This window comes from Gallus gallus, chromosome 12 (assembly GCF_016699485.2).
Source record: "Gallus gallus isolate bGalGal1 chromosome 12, bGalGal1.mat.broiler.GRCg7b, whole genome shotgun sequence".
NCBI classification, from domain to species: Eukaryota; Metazoa; Chordata; class Aves; order Galliformes; family Phasianidae; genus Gallus; species Gallus gallus.
This window is the reverse complement of record NC_052543.1, coordinates 11,204,792-11,222,095: the sequence shown is the minus strand read 5'-3', so window position 1 is coordinate 11,222,095 and position 17,304 is coordinate 11,204,792. Positions and strand designations below refer to the sequence as shown.

Below are 17,304 nucleotides of genomic sequence, written 5' to 3'. Positions count from 1 at the left end.
ATGTGGGCAAGAAATGTTATGACCTCATCGGAGAGGTGCTACAGAGAGAAAAACCAATCGAGTTGTTGCTGTGCTGTGACTCTCAGAGCTAATCAGGAGATGGGCTGAGCGAAGGTGGGGGAGAGCAGAGCTCTTGATGGATGTGCCAAAGAAATTCATATAAAGCAGCCGGAGGAATCATAAATCTGCTGGAAAGCCTCATAAAGGGGCTGGGAACCCAAGAGGTTTGTGTATGATGAGGGCAAATGCTGCTGGTTTTGCTATGGGCATACAGAGAGGGTCTGGGCTTGCTCCTGGCTTGGGGTGGGTGCGGGGATGTGTGAGTGGTGATGCTCAGTTGTGTGTAGAGACCTCTGAGGTGCTCTGAGTGGTGGGGATGCAAAGAAGTGCCAAGTGAGGTTTCTGACACAATGGTGTGAAGATTTGGCTCTCGTTAGCCTGAGCTGCACGTCTCCATTAGCAGAACACACGGCACGTAGTGCTCTGATCTTTCTGGCTGCGTTCAGTTCTAGTGACATAGTTATGCCTTTGTAGATTTTCTGTAAATCTCTCACAAATGAAAATCCCCAGCAGCGAGAAGCTAATAGCCCTGTTTTCTTGTGTGTTCAATACCTGACCTCTTAAAGTTAGATATCCGCTTGCTATTAGCCTCTGGAAAATGATAGTTGATTCCACAGCAGATAGCTTTTCTGTTTTCCTTCTTTTGTCTGCTCATTCACCCTCTCCAAAGGCCACGTGTGAAATTCACCGCAGGGTGTGGGGGTGTTGGGGCTGCTTAAACAGGCATTGAAATTACCTGTCGTGTCAGCTGTACGTTAATGCTTTATATAGCATGTTTATCAAATTACCTTTATATATCTTTACAAATCAATTCCTGTGCCCTTGCTGGGAAGTACTGCAGATAAGAAGTAAGCACTATATCTGCTTGTGGATGATAAAACTGGAATTTGGATAGACAGATAACTTTGATTAAGTCTCTTAAGTGGTGTAATCACTGTCCTAGTGAGAAGATGGATCTGTGAGCTGACCCAGTCCAGCTCTATTGGCACTGGATTAGCCCGGGACCTGCCTGGCAGTGTGTCCATGAGCAGCACTGTGTACCTACAGCCTCATCAACATTGCAACCACAGATTTGCAACTGATTTGCTGTGATGCTTTTACAAAAGTGAGGTATTCTGTCCAGGCTTTGCTACCTGAGGAGTTTAAAGGACGTAGATCTGTGGTGGTATAAGCGTCCTGCTGGTGGCACTGATAATTTACCCAGCTGCTGCTAAAACTAATGAAGGGTAGAGGAATAAGTTGGGTCCTGGGGACTGGATTGTCACTGCTGCTTTTTGTAATCAGTTCTGGTTTGCTTTTATTCCTTTTCTCATGCCTTAGCTATCCTGAGATTATTGGGTTTCTGATTTTGTTTGTTTTTCCCCTTTATGAGTGTTTGCTTTCTTAAATGTATTTTTGTGGCGCTATTACAATTTGTTTAATTACATGTTGGCACAGTGCTGCCTCAGCTTGATCAATAACGAAGGGCATCTATAACCGGTTGAAGCGCTGATGCGTGTGAGATATGTGCTTGTGCTCCTTGGAGGGGAATAATTTACCAATGCAAGTCATTATGCATTCTATTAAAAACACAGAACGGACATGTGTTTCTGGCCTTGTCATCCATCAGAGAGTAAATGCCGAGCGAGCCAGAATCCCAGCAGAGGTGGCGAGAGACTGAAAGCAATTTATAAAAAGTAAATAACAGTATTGATCAGTTCACCTTTTTATCACTGCCCTGTCAGCACCGCCAAGCAGTGTTTCATGGTGACTTTCTCCCCCACCCCACGTTTCTGCCTTCACCAACTGTTGATTTATGGGGCTTTCTCTGGGTCACTGGGGGAGATTTCAACTATCTCCCGTACTGGCAAACCCACCAGAAACACAAATCCATGTGAAAGAGAGCTTACTTCCACCCCAAGTGGTTTGCCCTGGCAGGTGGGGGCTGCAACCAGACCTCCTGAGGAGATGGTGTGGGTATCTGCATGACAGCCTCTGTCTCTGTCGTGATGTATCTCTTTCCCCTCTTTCCTCGGCTGCCATCTGCCCTTTTGGATGGGAAAACAAGACCTGGAGGCAAGGCTGGATGTTCATGGGAAGGGTACTGGGATGCCAAAGGGCAGTGAATGAAGTTAGTAACTACTGTATTTAAATTGAACAGGGAGTGACTGTTCAGTGCTTTGAGATTTCTCTCTCTTTGAATCCTATGCCTCTGGAGAGAATGGTATTTCATTAAGTCCCCTTAACTTACCTGCCAGCCTCATGGGTGCTGACTAATAGTGATAGCTCTGTAAAGCCTTCCAATGTCATACTAGGTGACTAAGTGGTTATTTAAAACAGAGGACTGCCATGTGTTCAAGCACAGTTTGGATACTCTGATGGTAGGGAGAGGGGTATGCCATTGTGCTTTCTGTTCCATTTAACAGGTCTTAAGGAAATCTGTTTGGCTGTGTCAGGTGTAGAGGTGGCTGTCCCCAGCCCTCCGCCACCACTGTGGTTCTCTCTAACCCCCTTCTGTCACACAGCCTCTGCTTTGAATCTAATAAACAAACCTCACAATGAAAAGCACTTCTGGAAACCTGGATCGTTTTGACAGAAGCAGGCTAGGCCACAGTTAAACACACAGCGCTGCGTGCCAGGCTCACACCTGCGAGCTGCCGAGTCTCCATCACTGCCACTCCTACCACTGCCCTGGGCACCTCTCTCAGCCCCAGAGACACATGTTGTGTTGAAGAAGAGAACAGCAGTAGTGATAGCAGCATGTTTCTATGCACTTTTTGCCCATAGCAAGCAGCCTACTTAGGCAGAGGGGGTCTTTCTCTGCTGATTTTTAGCCACATCAGCCTCTGCACCTCTTGACACACATTGGTGAATAGATTCGCTGGGCCGTGCATTGAATACAGATTGAATACAGCTATGAGCCCTTGGTAAACCTCCACAATCCATCCATTTCTCATTGATCCACAGTTGCAAGCTGCATGTGTGTTTCTAGATCAAAACTGCCTGGCATTGTGTGCCAGTAAGGCATGGGAGAATAATTCTTCCAGGCTCCATATCATTCAGCAGTCTCATTGCCACGACTATTATGAAATCAGTCACGGTCTGCTCTGACCTGACTTTTATACTCAGCTGTGTTGCAGCTGAGATTGGCAGTCATTTCACACTGTTCGGTGCAGAAGGTTTGGTTACATACGGGAGAGGGTATCCTTAAAGGTGATGGGCAAAGCATGTATGTTTTTATATCTTCTAAATGAATGTAAATAGAAAAATCTAGAGCAAAGATGTTGGCAAGAAAAAGCACTTATTCCTTTATGTCTGACTTTCTGGGGCACCCTCTCGCTCCTGCTCAGGCAGGTGGATCTCTGTGATTGATGCCATGTACCTTGCAGATATTTTAATCCCTGACCTGCACCCGATACGTTCAGATGCTGTGAGGTTTCTTCCTTCCCACACAGTTTTTGCTGAGAAGCTCCGTCAGCTTTAAATGAGATGGTGCAGTTCCCATAGCAAGGCTGGAGGTAGTGATGGGGGGTGGGAACGATGCTCTTGGTGTATGTTTGTCATGTGGTTGGCAGAGGGGTCAGGAGGGAGTCAAGTCATAAATCTCTCTTGGGCTTCTCAAGAGAGCAGCCGGTCCTGCAGGCAAATTGAAAAATGCAAATGCTCCCAGGGATGCATGCCTGCATCTCCCATGGGCTGAAAATGTTCTCAGTCTGGTGGGGGGACAGGAGGATTGGAAACCCCTCCTCCACCTGAGAGCAGTCCGGAGTTATCTGGTTGTATGACAGAGTGGCCTGGGTAGCTAAACCTCATGGAAAATATTTTTCTGTCTTTCTGGATTGTTTTCCACCTTGAGAATTTCCCATCCTCTTTTACTTGAACATTAGAGGAGGGCAGCCAACAAGAATTTGCAGGGATTTACTTCTTTTTACTCCTGGTTCTCCAGAAGGACAAACGTGAAGCACCATTTTGTCAGAGGAATATACGTTTCCTTTCCTCCCAACTTCTTTTCCCATTAACCTTCTCTCTCCTAGACAGCAGGCTGAGTTTTGCTCCTGTTTGTCTCTTGCAGCTGCGAGCAGAAAGCCTGGGGAGCCTTTGATCATCTCCGACATCAAGAAGGGGAGCGTGGCACATAGGTGAGTGCACAATTTCCCACCTGCCAAATCCATGGCAAAATATCAAGTCCAGTAACGAGAGGTTAGGTAGAAAGATTCCCATGCGATGTAACACTAAGGTATGGATTTTGCCATCATCCAAGCATGAGCTAGCCTTAGAGGTTTCTCTTAGACCACAGTAGGGTTTGGAATGAAAACTGTCTTTATTGAAGCAAGTAGAGTTGAGCTAATGGAGAGGATGGCCAGGGCGTTGATTCAGAGGTCTGCTGACCATCTAGAAGATGGATGTTTAACATCTGTGAGCACGTGCCATGTCTCCTCAGGTAGTTTGCTGTGTTTCAGCAAGCGAGCGAGTGACTTGTGGGCACTGGTGGAGATCTGTGCCAATAACAGCCTTTTTTGGCTGCTACTCTGATCCCAACACCTCCTAGTAAAGCTGTCAGAGGAATTTAGTGCTCATGAAGGGCTGGTTTTTAAGTGTAATTGTAAGTGAGTTTCCAGAAAAGGCAGAATATCTGTCAGTTAAAGATCAGGCATCTTTGAGCACTGTAGGTTACCCAGACTATATATCCGAATAGGTGAGAGTGTTAAGCTGATGTGCCTGTCTTGTTCTGGGCTGATGCATGCTCTATGTGAACTTCCTCTCTGTACATTATAATTGCTCCAGGCCCTGCTTGTGCCTGTTTCCCAGAAAAGACCAAAGAGAGGTGAAAGAAAGAGGGAAAAAAAAAAAAAAAAAACCTAATATTGTCATCACTACTGCAGAACTGAATGCACTGCAGGATCTGAAAGGCAAATACAAATGTACTTCAGTTTTCTTTTCCTTTCCACATAGAACTGGCACCTTGGAGCCGGGAGACAAGCTGTTAGCCATTGATAACATCCGACTCGACAATTGCTCAATGGAGGATGCGGTGCAGATTTTAAGGCAATGTGAAGACCTGGTCAAATTGAAGATTAGGAAGGATGAAGATAACTCTGGTACAGAAATCCTGATGCAAACTGGTGCCTGTCCACTTTAATGACATTTCCCAATAGGTAGTGCAGACTAACAAAGATAAGGGCTGCTGCCTCTCCGGTCACCACTTTCCAATTGATTATAGTCTATTTTTGTTATTCTGCCCTTAAATGGAGTTTGGAAGGTTAAAATCCTGTTTGGTATAAGCACAGCTGAAGACTGAAAGCTTGTGCTTCTAAATGCTACAAGTCTTTCCTATGACCTTTTTGGTATGGCAAAATACAACACTCTGCATTGCTGTTTTCTCTTTCAGATGAGCAGGAGACAACCGGTGCTATAATCTACACGGTGGAACTGAAGCGATACGGCGGTCCGTTGGGAATAACCATCTCTGGGACCGAGGAACCCTTTGATCCCATTGTCATTTCGGGCCTGACAAAAAGAGGGCTGGCAGAAAGGTGAGGTTTGGGGGTCAGAAGGGCCAAATCAGCGTGGGAAGGGATTTTAATGTTTGCAAAGTTTTGAGGCCAGGGTGGTGCTGCCCACCTGGCTTTTCAGACCCATGTGCTTGGCATGTGGGGTGGCCAGGACTGTGCCCTTAGGGCAGTGAGAGAGGTTTGAAGCAGGGCACTACTGGTAGAGTCAGAGCCAGTGTGCTGATTGAACACAGCAGCTGAGAGAATGTATTTATCTGCCTCTCTTCCACTGAGATGCTTCCTAGTCCATGATCTTCTATGCCACAGCTTGCACTGGGAGAGTGCCCACCTGCCCTGAATCTGTATCCATCTGGTCAATGCTCACATGCTGCTAAACTGCAGTTGATAGCCATGGCATTGGTATGGCCTACAGAAACCACAGATCTTGGGGCTCTTCTGGTCCTTGCTGGTTGCTCATTCTGTTCTGTATGAAGGAATCTCAGTGTAGGGCTGCTCGGAACAGCAGACATTTATACTGCATAAAGGTAGCTGCAGATTTACCTTCAGAAGCCTGGGAGGTTGTCTCTGTGTGTGCCTGGGTCTGAATATATGTGCATGCGTGGGATTTAAAGGATCAGGACACTGCTGAGAATATAAGGTAGAACTGAGTCATACACTGTATCTTAATTACTCTGTCTGTACGGAGCTGTGGCTTGTAAGGGATGACTCCAGCAGACCTGACTCATGCTTCTCATGGGATTGCTTTCCTCTGTGCTGCAAAAAACCTCTGAACAAATAGATGTGAAATGCTGGACACTGGGGAAGTTTGCCTTCTGTTCTGGTCTTTTGGTTCTTTCTGCTTGAAGACTGAGCTCCTTCTGAGCTGAACTATAGTACAGCTTGGTGCATCTTTCTGCCTCAGGTTCCTCAAGCTCCTAGTACATACAGTGCTGCTCATCTCCATTGCTTTCCTTTGGTACAGAAAACCAAGACAGAAGTAAGGAAAAGGGATGCACTTGGTTCTTCCCTTTGGGGATTTTGTACCACTGCCCACCACCAGGATGCAGTCTTTTTTCCATAGGAAACGCTACCCATGCAGTATCTGAGGTTTGTCTACATAGCAGTGCTGCACTGTGCTGGCAGCACAAGAGAGGTTCAGGACACGAAACTCAGATGCTGCCAGGCAGTGGAAGCAGTTCTGTACCTTTGTTGCTCACAGTTCCCTTTGCAGTGCTGTGGCTGTTCCTCCTTCGAACTCGGATGCGCATCAGTGACTGCTCTGCAGAGAAACGTAGCACAGGCGAGTGCTGCGGTGCTATTGAATTTTGATCAGGAACTGGCACGCAGCAAGCAATGAAAAGCCTTTGGAGGAGAGCAGCAGAGCCGTTCAGCACTGTAGCAGGCTGACAAACGGCGGTGCCTGTGCCGAGGAGCAGCGTGGGGATGGAGCAGCACAGAGATTTCTCCTGGTAATCTTGGCTCCTTGCAGGGAGGGAGAGCAGTGCTGGGATGAAGCCTGCCTGCAGAAAGGTGCATATTCTGCTGAGATGGTGCATGCTTTTCTCCTGGGAGTAGCAGAAAGGAGTGGCTTGGCCTTCTCAAGGGAAGAAGGATGCTCCTAGTTTTGTCCTGATTTGTTCCTTTCCTGTCAACTGTGCCCAGCTCCATGCCAGAGGCGCTCTTAGCCCGGCTCTGAAGTGCATGATGGGTTTCTGAAGGACAGGAGTTAAAGCTGTGCCTGCCTTTTGCTGGAGCACAGCACGTGTTTCAGCAACGCTGGTGTGGGGTGAAATAGATCCTGGCATCTGGTAATGGGGACGTGGCTGCCATTCCTGGAGAGGCACAGGGGACGATCAGCACTGTGGCTCTGTGCTGGGGAAGGCAGGGTGTCCTCTAGGACCTGTCACACGTCTGTCACAGCAGTGACAAGCTGTCTTAGCTGAAAAGGCTTCAGATGCAGATGACTTGGGTTTTATCTTGACCTTGAGCATATTTCTCCTTGTACGTGTCCCATCCTATAGAAAACTACAAAAGCAGCACAGACCGCTGGGTTGATGTCAAGTGATGGCTTCTCTCTTTTCCCTCCTTCAGTGTCCGTGGGTGACTTTGCTCTTGGCCATGGGACTTGTTTTTGTCTTATGTGGGGAAGGGACCAATACTGTTCATTTCTGGTTGAGGTTTAATAGTTCTCCAAGAGTGATTTTCAGTGGTCACTGATATTTTAAAGTGATTTTAAGGGCTTGGCAGCCTCCTGACGCCACCTGGTCAAACAGACATGGGAGGCTGCAGGAGGGTTTTGTCCAGGAGTGCTCAGCACCAGCACATGTTGGCAAATGGGAGAAGGGATGTGGACTTTTAAGACAAATACTCTGTTTGCAGTATGATCTATACTTTGAATACTTGAGTTTTCCCTGACGGCTTTTTTGGGCTGATTAGGATGGGACAATACGGACATCTAGTGGCTGTGTAGGACCATTATGACAGACCGAATACCTCAGCAGCAGCAGAGCGAGCAGTCCTGCCTGGTCGTTGTGTAGTTTCCTGGTTTGATTTATGTGCTGTGAAATCATAGAAGCATAGAATGATTAAGGTTTGAAAAGACCTCTAAGATCATCTAGTCCAACCATCCACCTACCATCAATACTGCCCTCTAAACCACATCCAAGATGTTTTGCAGTAGATGTTTTGCAGCAGCATGCCTCTGAAGTTCTATGTTAGGGGGAAACACAGGGAGTTGTTTTGCCTGCTGTTTTGACAGTGTATCAGATCCCATTTCTGCAGGAGCAGCAGTCCAATTTGGACTGGATACAGCCTTTGAAAGAAGCACGTTGCCGTGGGCAGAAAGATATGACTGTCCAGATTTGCATCTCCTGGCTTGATCACACGAGGTCCCTGAGATAGCTGAACATCGCAGCAGTGCTGGAGGAAAGGACTGCTGTTCTTGCGTGCCAGCGTTAGGGAGCACAGGAGGGAACTTAAAAGATATCATAAACTGATTTGCAACTTGCTCAGCTCATGTATGCCCGCACAATCTGTGTGTGTTGGGCTGGGTCTTTTGTTGGTTTGTTAGTTTAGTCTTCTGTCCATCCTGTGAAACCTGCTCATCAGTTCCACCTGTAGACACTGCTCCAGTGGCAATGCATGTACACCCCCATGACTTCAAGAGTTTAAAATGTAGTCTGGTTTTGATGTTCAGCTCCCAAGAGGCCTAGGAACTGAAGCAGGCATACGTTCACGTGCCTGTATGTATGTGTGTACAGGTGAAAGGTGGTGTAAGCCAAATTCTCGGTAGTGTTGATGAACAGAAGTATACAGCATGCCAAGAGGAAACCCGGGCATGTTTAAAGTGCTGAGAGTTAATTTGCTATTGCTTGAAGCAGCAGCTTAATGGCCTGAGGAGGGTTGCCTCTATGAAGTCCTTAACAGCACCTCTCATCTCCAGAACCGGAGCCATCCACATCGGTGACCGAATCCTTGCGATCAATAATGTGAGCCTCAAGGGCAAGCCACTGAGTGAAGCCATCCACCTGCTGCAGATGGCAGGGGAGACAGTAACGCTGAAGATCAAGAAACAGATGGAGAGTGAGTTGGGGAGCCTGCTTTGGGGTGGGAGTCTGCAAGAGACCCTATACGTAGTAGGTTCTTTTCAAGAAACCCCGTCTCATTCCCTGAAGCCAAGTGTCTTGATCCTTGCTATGAAATAGTCTTTTTTCCACTTCTGACACTTAGAACTGTCACAGCCACTTGCTGAATTAATTGACATGCAAGTGCCAGTTGGAGACTCGTTAATCATTCTGAGAATGGAGGCAGGTGTAATTGAAATTTCAAGGTAATTGCCAGTTAATCATGATGAGCAATCTTCTGAATGGTTGGAAAATAGGGACTTTTAGAATACTGGCTTTTGTTTGGTAAAATAATCTGTCCTCATTGACAAATGCAGGCTATCAGTGAGCATTTTTATCCCAGCTAAGTTCTATGAGCTGGAGATCCAGGGTGTGAATGGCTAACAGGATATTTAATCAATGAGGACTTTATAATATTCAGTACAAGAATGCTTGTGCTGAGAAACCATTCCCTGTATAGCTTTTGCCTGGAAGGGAACTTGGTCTAATGATAATAAGGGCCTATTATTACTAAAATAATGAAAGGGAAGGTCTGAGTTTCATCATCCCCATTCAGCTTTCCATTTTCTCATCAGTAATCAGAGGAAAATTCAGCCCCAAAGTACAAGGCCCAGGAATTCCACCGTTGTCTTGGGACTGCGTGGGAGGCTCTTTGGGTGGTGATCAGCCCTGAATTGGTACAAGATTGTACAGTCTTGATGAGGGGTTACAAATTCAGCTCCATGGTTTGATGCTAAGTTGTGTTGTTCTGGGAATCTCACTGAAACTTTGAAAAATAGAAACTGCTTGGAATAGAAAGATTGGCACAGGCCTTTCTCAGTTACCTTTGAAGAGCTGAAGAGGTTCTTCAGGAGCCTTAGAGTAGAGTACCTGAGCTTGCTCCCACAGCAACATAAGCCTTTCCCTGAGTCTTATTCCTTGTGCCTTCTAAAGTGTCTTATTCTGGTTTCAGAATCCTATCCCAAGAAGTCTGGGAGTATAAATGAAGTGAGTGACCCTGAAGATGAGCTGACGGACTCCCAGAAAACTAGCAAGCTGTCTGAGATGTACTCTACCACTATTCCTAGTGTAGACAGTGCTATGGAGTCCTGGGATGGCTCCGGCATTGATGCTGGGTATGGAAGCCAAGGTAAGATGACTTTTCTCACGGGTCTGTGGGCCAAGGCAAAGACAGACAGAGCTTCCAAGCCTGTCTGGAGACTGAACATAAGCCAAAGGCCGTGGTCTGACTGTGCTAGCACAGCTTCTCCATTTCAGCAAGGAACAAAATGTATTTTAAAATGCATTCATGTGGTGCTCTGAGTTGATATATCCATTTTAGATTTTTATTGGCATTGTTTCTTCTGGCTTACATAGATAGCATCATACCATTCACAGCAGTTTCAAAACCACTAATACATTTTACAATTCACATAATCAGATAAGTATTCGCTGTCCATATGTCTTACAAAGTATTTGGCCTGTAGCTCACTCTTAGTTCCCCAGAGGGGCCGTGTAGACTGTATTAATCCTCTTCAGGATGTTTTAAAATCCACAAGAATGTCTTGTGACTAGAAGCACTCACTTAACAAAATAATTAAGGTAATACTATGAGACAGTATCTCTGACTCCCCGGTGAGTGATCAGATGTCTCGGAGGCCAGATTTATTCAGCTGTGGTTTCTGGCGGACATATGGAATTGGGATGGAGGATGCTCCATCATGGGAATAAGTTTTCACTTGGAGGAAAGCACTAGAGAACTGTCGAGTTCAGATTTAGTGACGTAAGCTAGTATTAGCCTGTGCTGAAGGAAGACAAAAACCCTAAAGCACCTCCACAAAACGCTGCTCCGGTTTGAGCAGGGAGCTGTGCTGGGCTTGGCAGGAGTGTGCCACCAGGTGGCTCTGAATCCCAGGGATCCAGCCCTTGTCTCCTTAAGGAGGAGGTGAAAGTGGTGGCTGTGCCCAGTCTGCTGCAGGGCCCTGCACCCAGGGACCTTGTTCCCATGCTGTCGCAAGCAGCAAATGCTCCTGCCTGGTGTAAACATTGGTGAGCGCTTTGCTGGGGCTCTCTCCAGAGCAGTCTAACCTTTAAAAACACACAGAGGAAACTCTCAGCTAAATGAAATAACAGGCTTTGGCATTTTGAAAGGAAGTTCTGGCAGTGTCTTCGGGTATTTCCAGTGCTCTTAGCCATGCGGGAGGTCAAGTCTCCCTTAATTATGTGTTTCTCTGTTGCCTCTTCCTGTTCGCTTGGCACGGGGTGCGATGGAAGTGCATGATGTTTCTTGGAAAGGCTGTGGGGATTTCTCTGAAGTGTTGAATGGGCAGGAGGAGGTGGACAGGGGACTTGGGAGATTTATTTCCATGGCAGCTGGCACTGACATTGCTGAGGAATGCTCTGTTTTGATGAGTTTCTGTCCAGACAGCTCCTCATGAGGCCTGGAGATCTTGTGACTTGGTAGGGTTGGTTTTGCATCTCTGGAGCAACACATCCCACAGTATGGGAAAGTCCTTGGGGGCAAACTTAGTGAAACTTGTCTGATTTCCTCCTGTTGGACCCGTTTGATCCTGAGAAGTTGCTTTGGTTAGAGCAAGAGGATATGGGAAGAATATCTCCTTTTGAAAGACTGAAGTGAAAGCAGTACGTAACCTAAATTGCTTCAAGTTTGGGATCTGGGGATAGAAGCTCTCCTGGCATTTACTCCTCTTGGGTTTTCTAACCAGATATTGCCTCTTTTTTTCCCCCCCGCCTCTTGCCTTGCCTAGGTACGTACATACCTCAGGCTGCAGGCATTGCCCTTCATCCACATGAATGGAGACACAGCAGGCAAAAGAGCAGCACTCCTCCTGCGGACCCCAGGAAAAGCTACCCCTACATGGATGGAAGCTTCAGTGAAGACGACTGGGACAAGCCCAGCAGGTGTGGAGGGGTGGGAGGAGGTAGGGAGGCCCTTCTGCAGATGTGGGGATGAGAGGGCACTGATTGTGATGGAGTGGGTTAGCCAGAGGTCAGCAATGCCCATCATGGCATCAGGCATCTGTAGAGTGGGTGATGGAGCAGTGATCTGCTCCACCAAACGACCTCCACAGAGATGCTCTGTGGCATCTCTGCCATGGCCTGGTGACACTTATGTCTGGAATTAGAACAGTCAGCTGCATGGACCACAGGTTCTTACCCTATCTCATACCATGTAAAAGCTGCAGTACTTTCATAGTTCAGGTGTTACAAATAGTCATGGCCAGGGCTGTCCCCTGTTGTGTTGGCCAGAGACTTTTGAGTGAGGATGTAGCTTCTCAACGGCTTGATGCCACAAAGCCAAAAAGGCCAGCAGAAGCTCTTGGAGGACTAGTATGAGGCTGCGTATCTGAGATAAGATCTAAAGGTGTGGCTGCATGTCTCTCTCACACTTTGGCCCTTCCAACACATGGACAAAACCACACTGCATGAACATAGTTAATCCCCCAGCTCAGCCAGAGTGGAAGAAATCCCACAGTACCTTCCAGGCACACAGATCATGCACAGTGGAAAAGCCCTGTTGCCCCGTAACTAACCCTCCCCTTGACATCCTTCAGAGTCCCCATAGTTGTGTGTGTCGTGTTGTTGCTGTCAGTTCTTTTCTTTTATAATTATTTTCCCTTAATTTTTGTTTGTCCAGACAAAACCCTTAGAACATCTCATGGCCATTTCCACCTATTTAAAGATGATAAAGCTGGCAGGAAGGCTGGCAGTGGCTGAGACTTTGTTCTTGTTTTGCCTCTCAGCGAGGCTCACAGAGGTCGCTGCTCTCTTGTGGCCTTCCCAGCGAGGCCACTGGCAGCTGAAGTTAGCAAATCTGAGCCCTTGAAACCCCACGTGTCCCTAATGAAGGCTCCGAGCCCTGATGTCAAAGTGCAAGTGAAACGGTTCGTGCTGCTGAGCCCTTGTCATAAAGGAGAAAAACAAAACCTCTCTAACCCTGGCTCCCCTTAGCCTGGAAAAACCTGCTGACCCAGTGGTGTGAGGGCTGATTCATCCAAGTCCTGGGTGTTTGTTGTATCTGAGAGGCAAGAAATCCGTAACTGGAAGGGACTTTTGCCTCTTAGGAAACCTGGAGCAGAGGAAGGAAATGAGTAAGGGCAAAGAACTGAAAACTCCTTCTCAGGGGGGAATTTTGGTTTGTTTTTATAAAGTCTTGTTGGGTGTTTTTTTGACCTCTCTGCCTGGTGTTAAAAGCTGCTGCTTTAAAAGAGGTAGGGGGTGAATTTAAAATACAATAAGCCATGTCAGATACCACTCTCCAGGCAGGCCACGATCCCACAAGGACCAAAAGTGTGTGTGTTTGAGGTTATGCCTGCTACAAACTCTCCTTTAAACCACCGGATGAAAAGCAAAGCATGCTAAAGACTTTGCTATTAATACAGATCTGGAAAAGATGTGCTATTGATAGCCCAAGGAGTTGTTGTATGTATAACTGAAGCCAACCTCTCTTTGATTTGTACTCAAATACAGTGTTTTGACTTTGCTAAGTGGCTCTGGTGGAGAAGTGTCCCCTCCCACCTGTGTCACTGATGACCACTGAGCCATGCAAGCTGCTGCCACGTGTTGCACAGGTGGATCTTTGTGCAGCTCCTAATAGGATGCATAGAAGGTGACATTACATCAGCTTTCATGCATCATCTTCCCGTGACATGTTAGTGAGTGTATTATGACCTTGTTCTAACACCACTGAAAGTTGCCTTCAAGAGGCTTCTGTTAAAATGGGTGCTGATGATCTCATGTTGTTCACATTACCGTGTGTTTGCACCCACTGGAGAGAGGTTGTCAGTACTCCCTTCCTCTGTAGCTGGAGAACTGGAGGGAGTCTGTACACAGCTGTAATGCAGTGACTTATGTAGCACAAAAAGCTCACTTCCTTGGCCATCCCAAAGCAAATGAAACTTGGTTTGTATGGGTTATACGCTGACACTGTCAATATTGCTGGCTGTAGTGTGCGTTTACTTGTCCAGCCTAGGGCAATCATTTTTATATACATCTTTGCATTATTTACTCTCATAGAGACCTAATGTATTTACCATTTTCTCACCATGTCTGTTACCCTCTGTGTTTTTCTCTCTCTTCTCAGGTGTTCTGTGTCTCAGATCTGAGCTCTATCCCATCAGCCTTTGTACTAACAGTCTCTGAGGCTCCTGGTTTACCCATAACGCATCCTTTTTTCTTTCACTTCTCTATTTCACCAAAACGTCTTCCTAAACCTACAATCTTCCTACAGGCACTTTTTAATTTACCCTTTGAACTTTGACATCACTACACCAACTTAATTCTTCCTTTGAAGGACGCTTGCCCCGTTAGTAAATGCATGGAGGTCTCGTGTTCGGACTCTTGTCTGAAAAGTTCATATTGTTTGCTTTTGTATATGAAGACTCTTCAAGTCTCTGCTTTTACTGGTGAGACACTTGCTGTAGCCTCGCGGCTTTCATCCTGCTGCAGAAGAGTGCTGACAATGTTTGGTTCCTACGTTACAACAGATACCCCAACCGCCAAAATGGCCTTGAGACCACTCACGAGGATAGTTTTTGGCGTGTTTTTGGAGAAGCTTTGGAGGATTTGGAAACATGCGGCCAGTCTGAACTTTTGAGGGAGATTGAGGTAAATCACTTTCCGAATTTGCTGCTGGTCTGTTCTGCTCTTGACTTGAATGCTAAGCAGTTTCCCCACGTGTTGATTGCTCACAGCACTCCCGTGCTGTTAGTGGTGTGAGGAAGGGTTCAAGTTTCGGCCATTCCAGGGATGTGCTAATGGATAACTACTTCTCATCAGGCAGCTGCTTGCATGTACTTTCCCCCAGAGCTGAGGAATTACCAACCAGTAACTTTGTTCTTTTTTTGCAAATTGCTGCTGGCTGACAATCTTCATCTGACTGTTGGCAAAGCTCTCCTATCAAATGATAAGCCCTTACATGGGGAGATACTGTCTGTCACGAGCACTTAGAGGCCAAGCAAAATGAGCCTTCCCAAAACCCATTGGGACCGAAGCTTGCTTTAAGTATGGACAGGAACAACATGCATTTTGCATTCAGCTGTCACTCTGACGGAAACTGTTTCAGTAAAATGGGTAATTGGAAGCTTTTCAGCCAGCCTTCCCCTGGAAAAATCTGAGAAAGTAATTGCTTCCTGCAGAAATAAAGGTGTTTCCTCTCTTCACGAACCACTTTCTCTTTTCTTTATCCAAAATGCTTTGGAGGTCGTGTTATTGTGTCCGGTTATTGGATGGGGAGCCTGCATTACTAGGCTGTGGGATGCAAATAAAGGCCTCCCTTGAGACTGCAGAGCAGTGGGCAGCAAATCTGCCCACTGGGATGGGACCCAGCAGTGCAACTCTGTGAGCTGCTCCCTCCTTACACCTCCTGCATGCAGAGGTCTGGGGAAGGCTTGTGGGGCTGGGTCTTTGGTCACCCCAAAGATGGGGCTGGTAGCCAAAGTAGTTCCCCAGGGGTGGAGGAGGAGGGGGGAGGAGTCTGGAAATTGGTGCACGTTTGCTGTTCCAACAGACTGTGCAGGGACGGCGTCCCCATGCAGTGCCTGATAAGGTGCCTGGAGAGATGCCAGCTGCGACACTACTCCAGTCCAGTAACACTGTGTTTGGGTTGGAAATGGTTTTCTGGGCATGTCTGGCCCGTGTGTTTGTTTCCCTAACAGAGGGTGTGAAATTCCCATTACTGTCAGTGGCTGTTTCAGAAAAAGTACCACTCTGAAATGATGCATAGATGATTCTCTTCTGCATAATGGTGGATCTTAATGTAAAAGAAGGCATTTGTTTGGCTACTGTGAAATGCCAGGACAGAGAAAATAATCTTTCTGCCCATTCCTTTTGCAGGGATGCGTGGGCTTTTGAGTCATGCTGCTTAAAGGCTTTGGAGCTGTTACGTTTAGAGCAATGCTTTTAACAAGAATTTAAAGAAATTATGCAAAATGCAGGCAACTTCTGGCACTGCCCCCATTATCCCAAAGTGATGCGTAAAATATGGAAATCTTTTTAGCTTGTGAGTTTCCTAGCATTTTTGAGGAGTCTTCCCTCAAAAATTAATCACCTTGAGTTTGGACAGCACTCAAAAACCTGCTACACACTCAAAGGATTTCCATATTTTTCCATCTCCGTTTGGGATAATGTAGGTAGTGCTGGCATTTTCATCACTGCCACCAGAATCTGCTTTATTTACCTTTGTTCCAGCCTGCAGTAAAGAGCCAGAGAACTTGAATAGAGATTTAGCCAGGTGATATTTCCCCTGTGTGCAGGAGCAATTGGTCTTTGACTTGCCATGGTTGACACTGCTGAATTTCTGCTGTCTGCTCCCTGCCTTTCCTTTTCTTTCTGCTACCTTTTGACATTTAATAGGACTGCAGATGTTTGGAGCCTGAACTTCATAATGATGGTTTTCATTATGCCGTTTAAATAGACTCTGGAACCAGCTGAGGTTCCACAGACTGGATTCTTTACTCCTTCATTAGCTTTGATCAATGTAATTTCATTAGCGAAAAGCATTGCCAAATGGAGTAGAATCTACTTAGGGGCATCGTTTAATGGGTGCTATCAAGGATGACCAGGCTTAAAAACTACTTAATTCCATATTTTTAACTCAGTTTTACTCATTGAAGGTTCCCATTTACTGACAGATAAAATGGTAATTTCTCTGCTGACTTGGCCTCAGCACTCTGTGGTGCTGCCTTCCTGGGGCCATCGCCAGCACTGCACAGTGCTGACGACGGGCTGCAGCCCACAGAGGTAGGCTGGAGATCCACCAGTTGCTGTGGGAGCTCCCCTGGGGTCAGTATGTTCACCTGTCTTGATTCCCCCGTTGTCCTCTCTGCCATTTTAATTCCTCTGTTGTCTGTCCCTTCCTGCTGCCACCTCAGCCAAGTGACTCTGTGCCCTTGCCCTGCAGGCATCCATCATGACGGGGAGCGTGCACAACCTGGGCCTGGAGGGCAGCAAGCTGCTCCTGGACTCTGTCAACCCATCGGGACTCAGCCCATTGAGGAAGGCAAACTCCGGCTGTGACAATGGACACACTGAGAGCAGCAGCTCCCCTGCCAAGAAGAACGAGAGGAACCTGGACATGAAGAAGATGGAGAAGGAGATGCAGGAGATCATGTCCCCTACCCCCCTCGAGTTTCACAAGGTCTGTGTTGCTA

General features: G+C 46.8%; 1 protein-coding gene across 3 annotated transcripts in view; it reads left to right on the top strand.

The window, feature by feature from the left end:
• Positions 1 to 17,304, top strand: part of GRIP2 (glutamate receptor interacting protein 2) — a 216,375-nt gene that overhangs the window by 193,324 nt on the left and 5,747 nt on the right. For all 3 annotated transcript variants that reach the window (XM_025154653.3, XM_040646724.1, XM_025154655.3), the window contains exons 15-22: positions 4,112 to 4,178; positions 4,993 to 5,138; positions 5,429 to 5,573; positions 8,974 to 9,113; positions 10,107 to 10,283; positions 11,902 to 12,055; positions 14,641 to 14,761; positions 17,055 to 17,291. In XM_025154653.3, the coding sequence (XP_025010421.1) occupies positions 4,112 to 4,178; positions 4,993 to 5,138; positions 5,429 to 5,573; positions 8,974 to 9,113; positions 10,107 to 10,283; positions 11,902 to 12,055; positions 14,641 to 14,761; positions 17,055 to 17,291 (1,187 nt within the window). The remainder of the gene's footprint in view (positions 1 to 4,111; positions 4,179 to 4,992; positions 5,139 to 5,428; positions 5,574 to 8,973; positions 9,114 to 10,106; positions 10,284 to 11,901; positions 12,056 to 14,640; positions 14,762 to 17,054; positions 17,292 to 17,304) is intronic.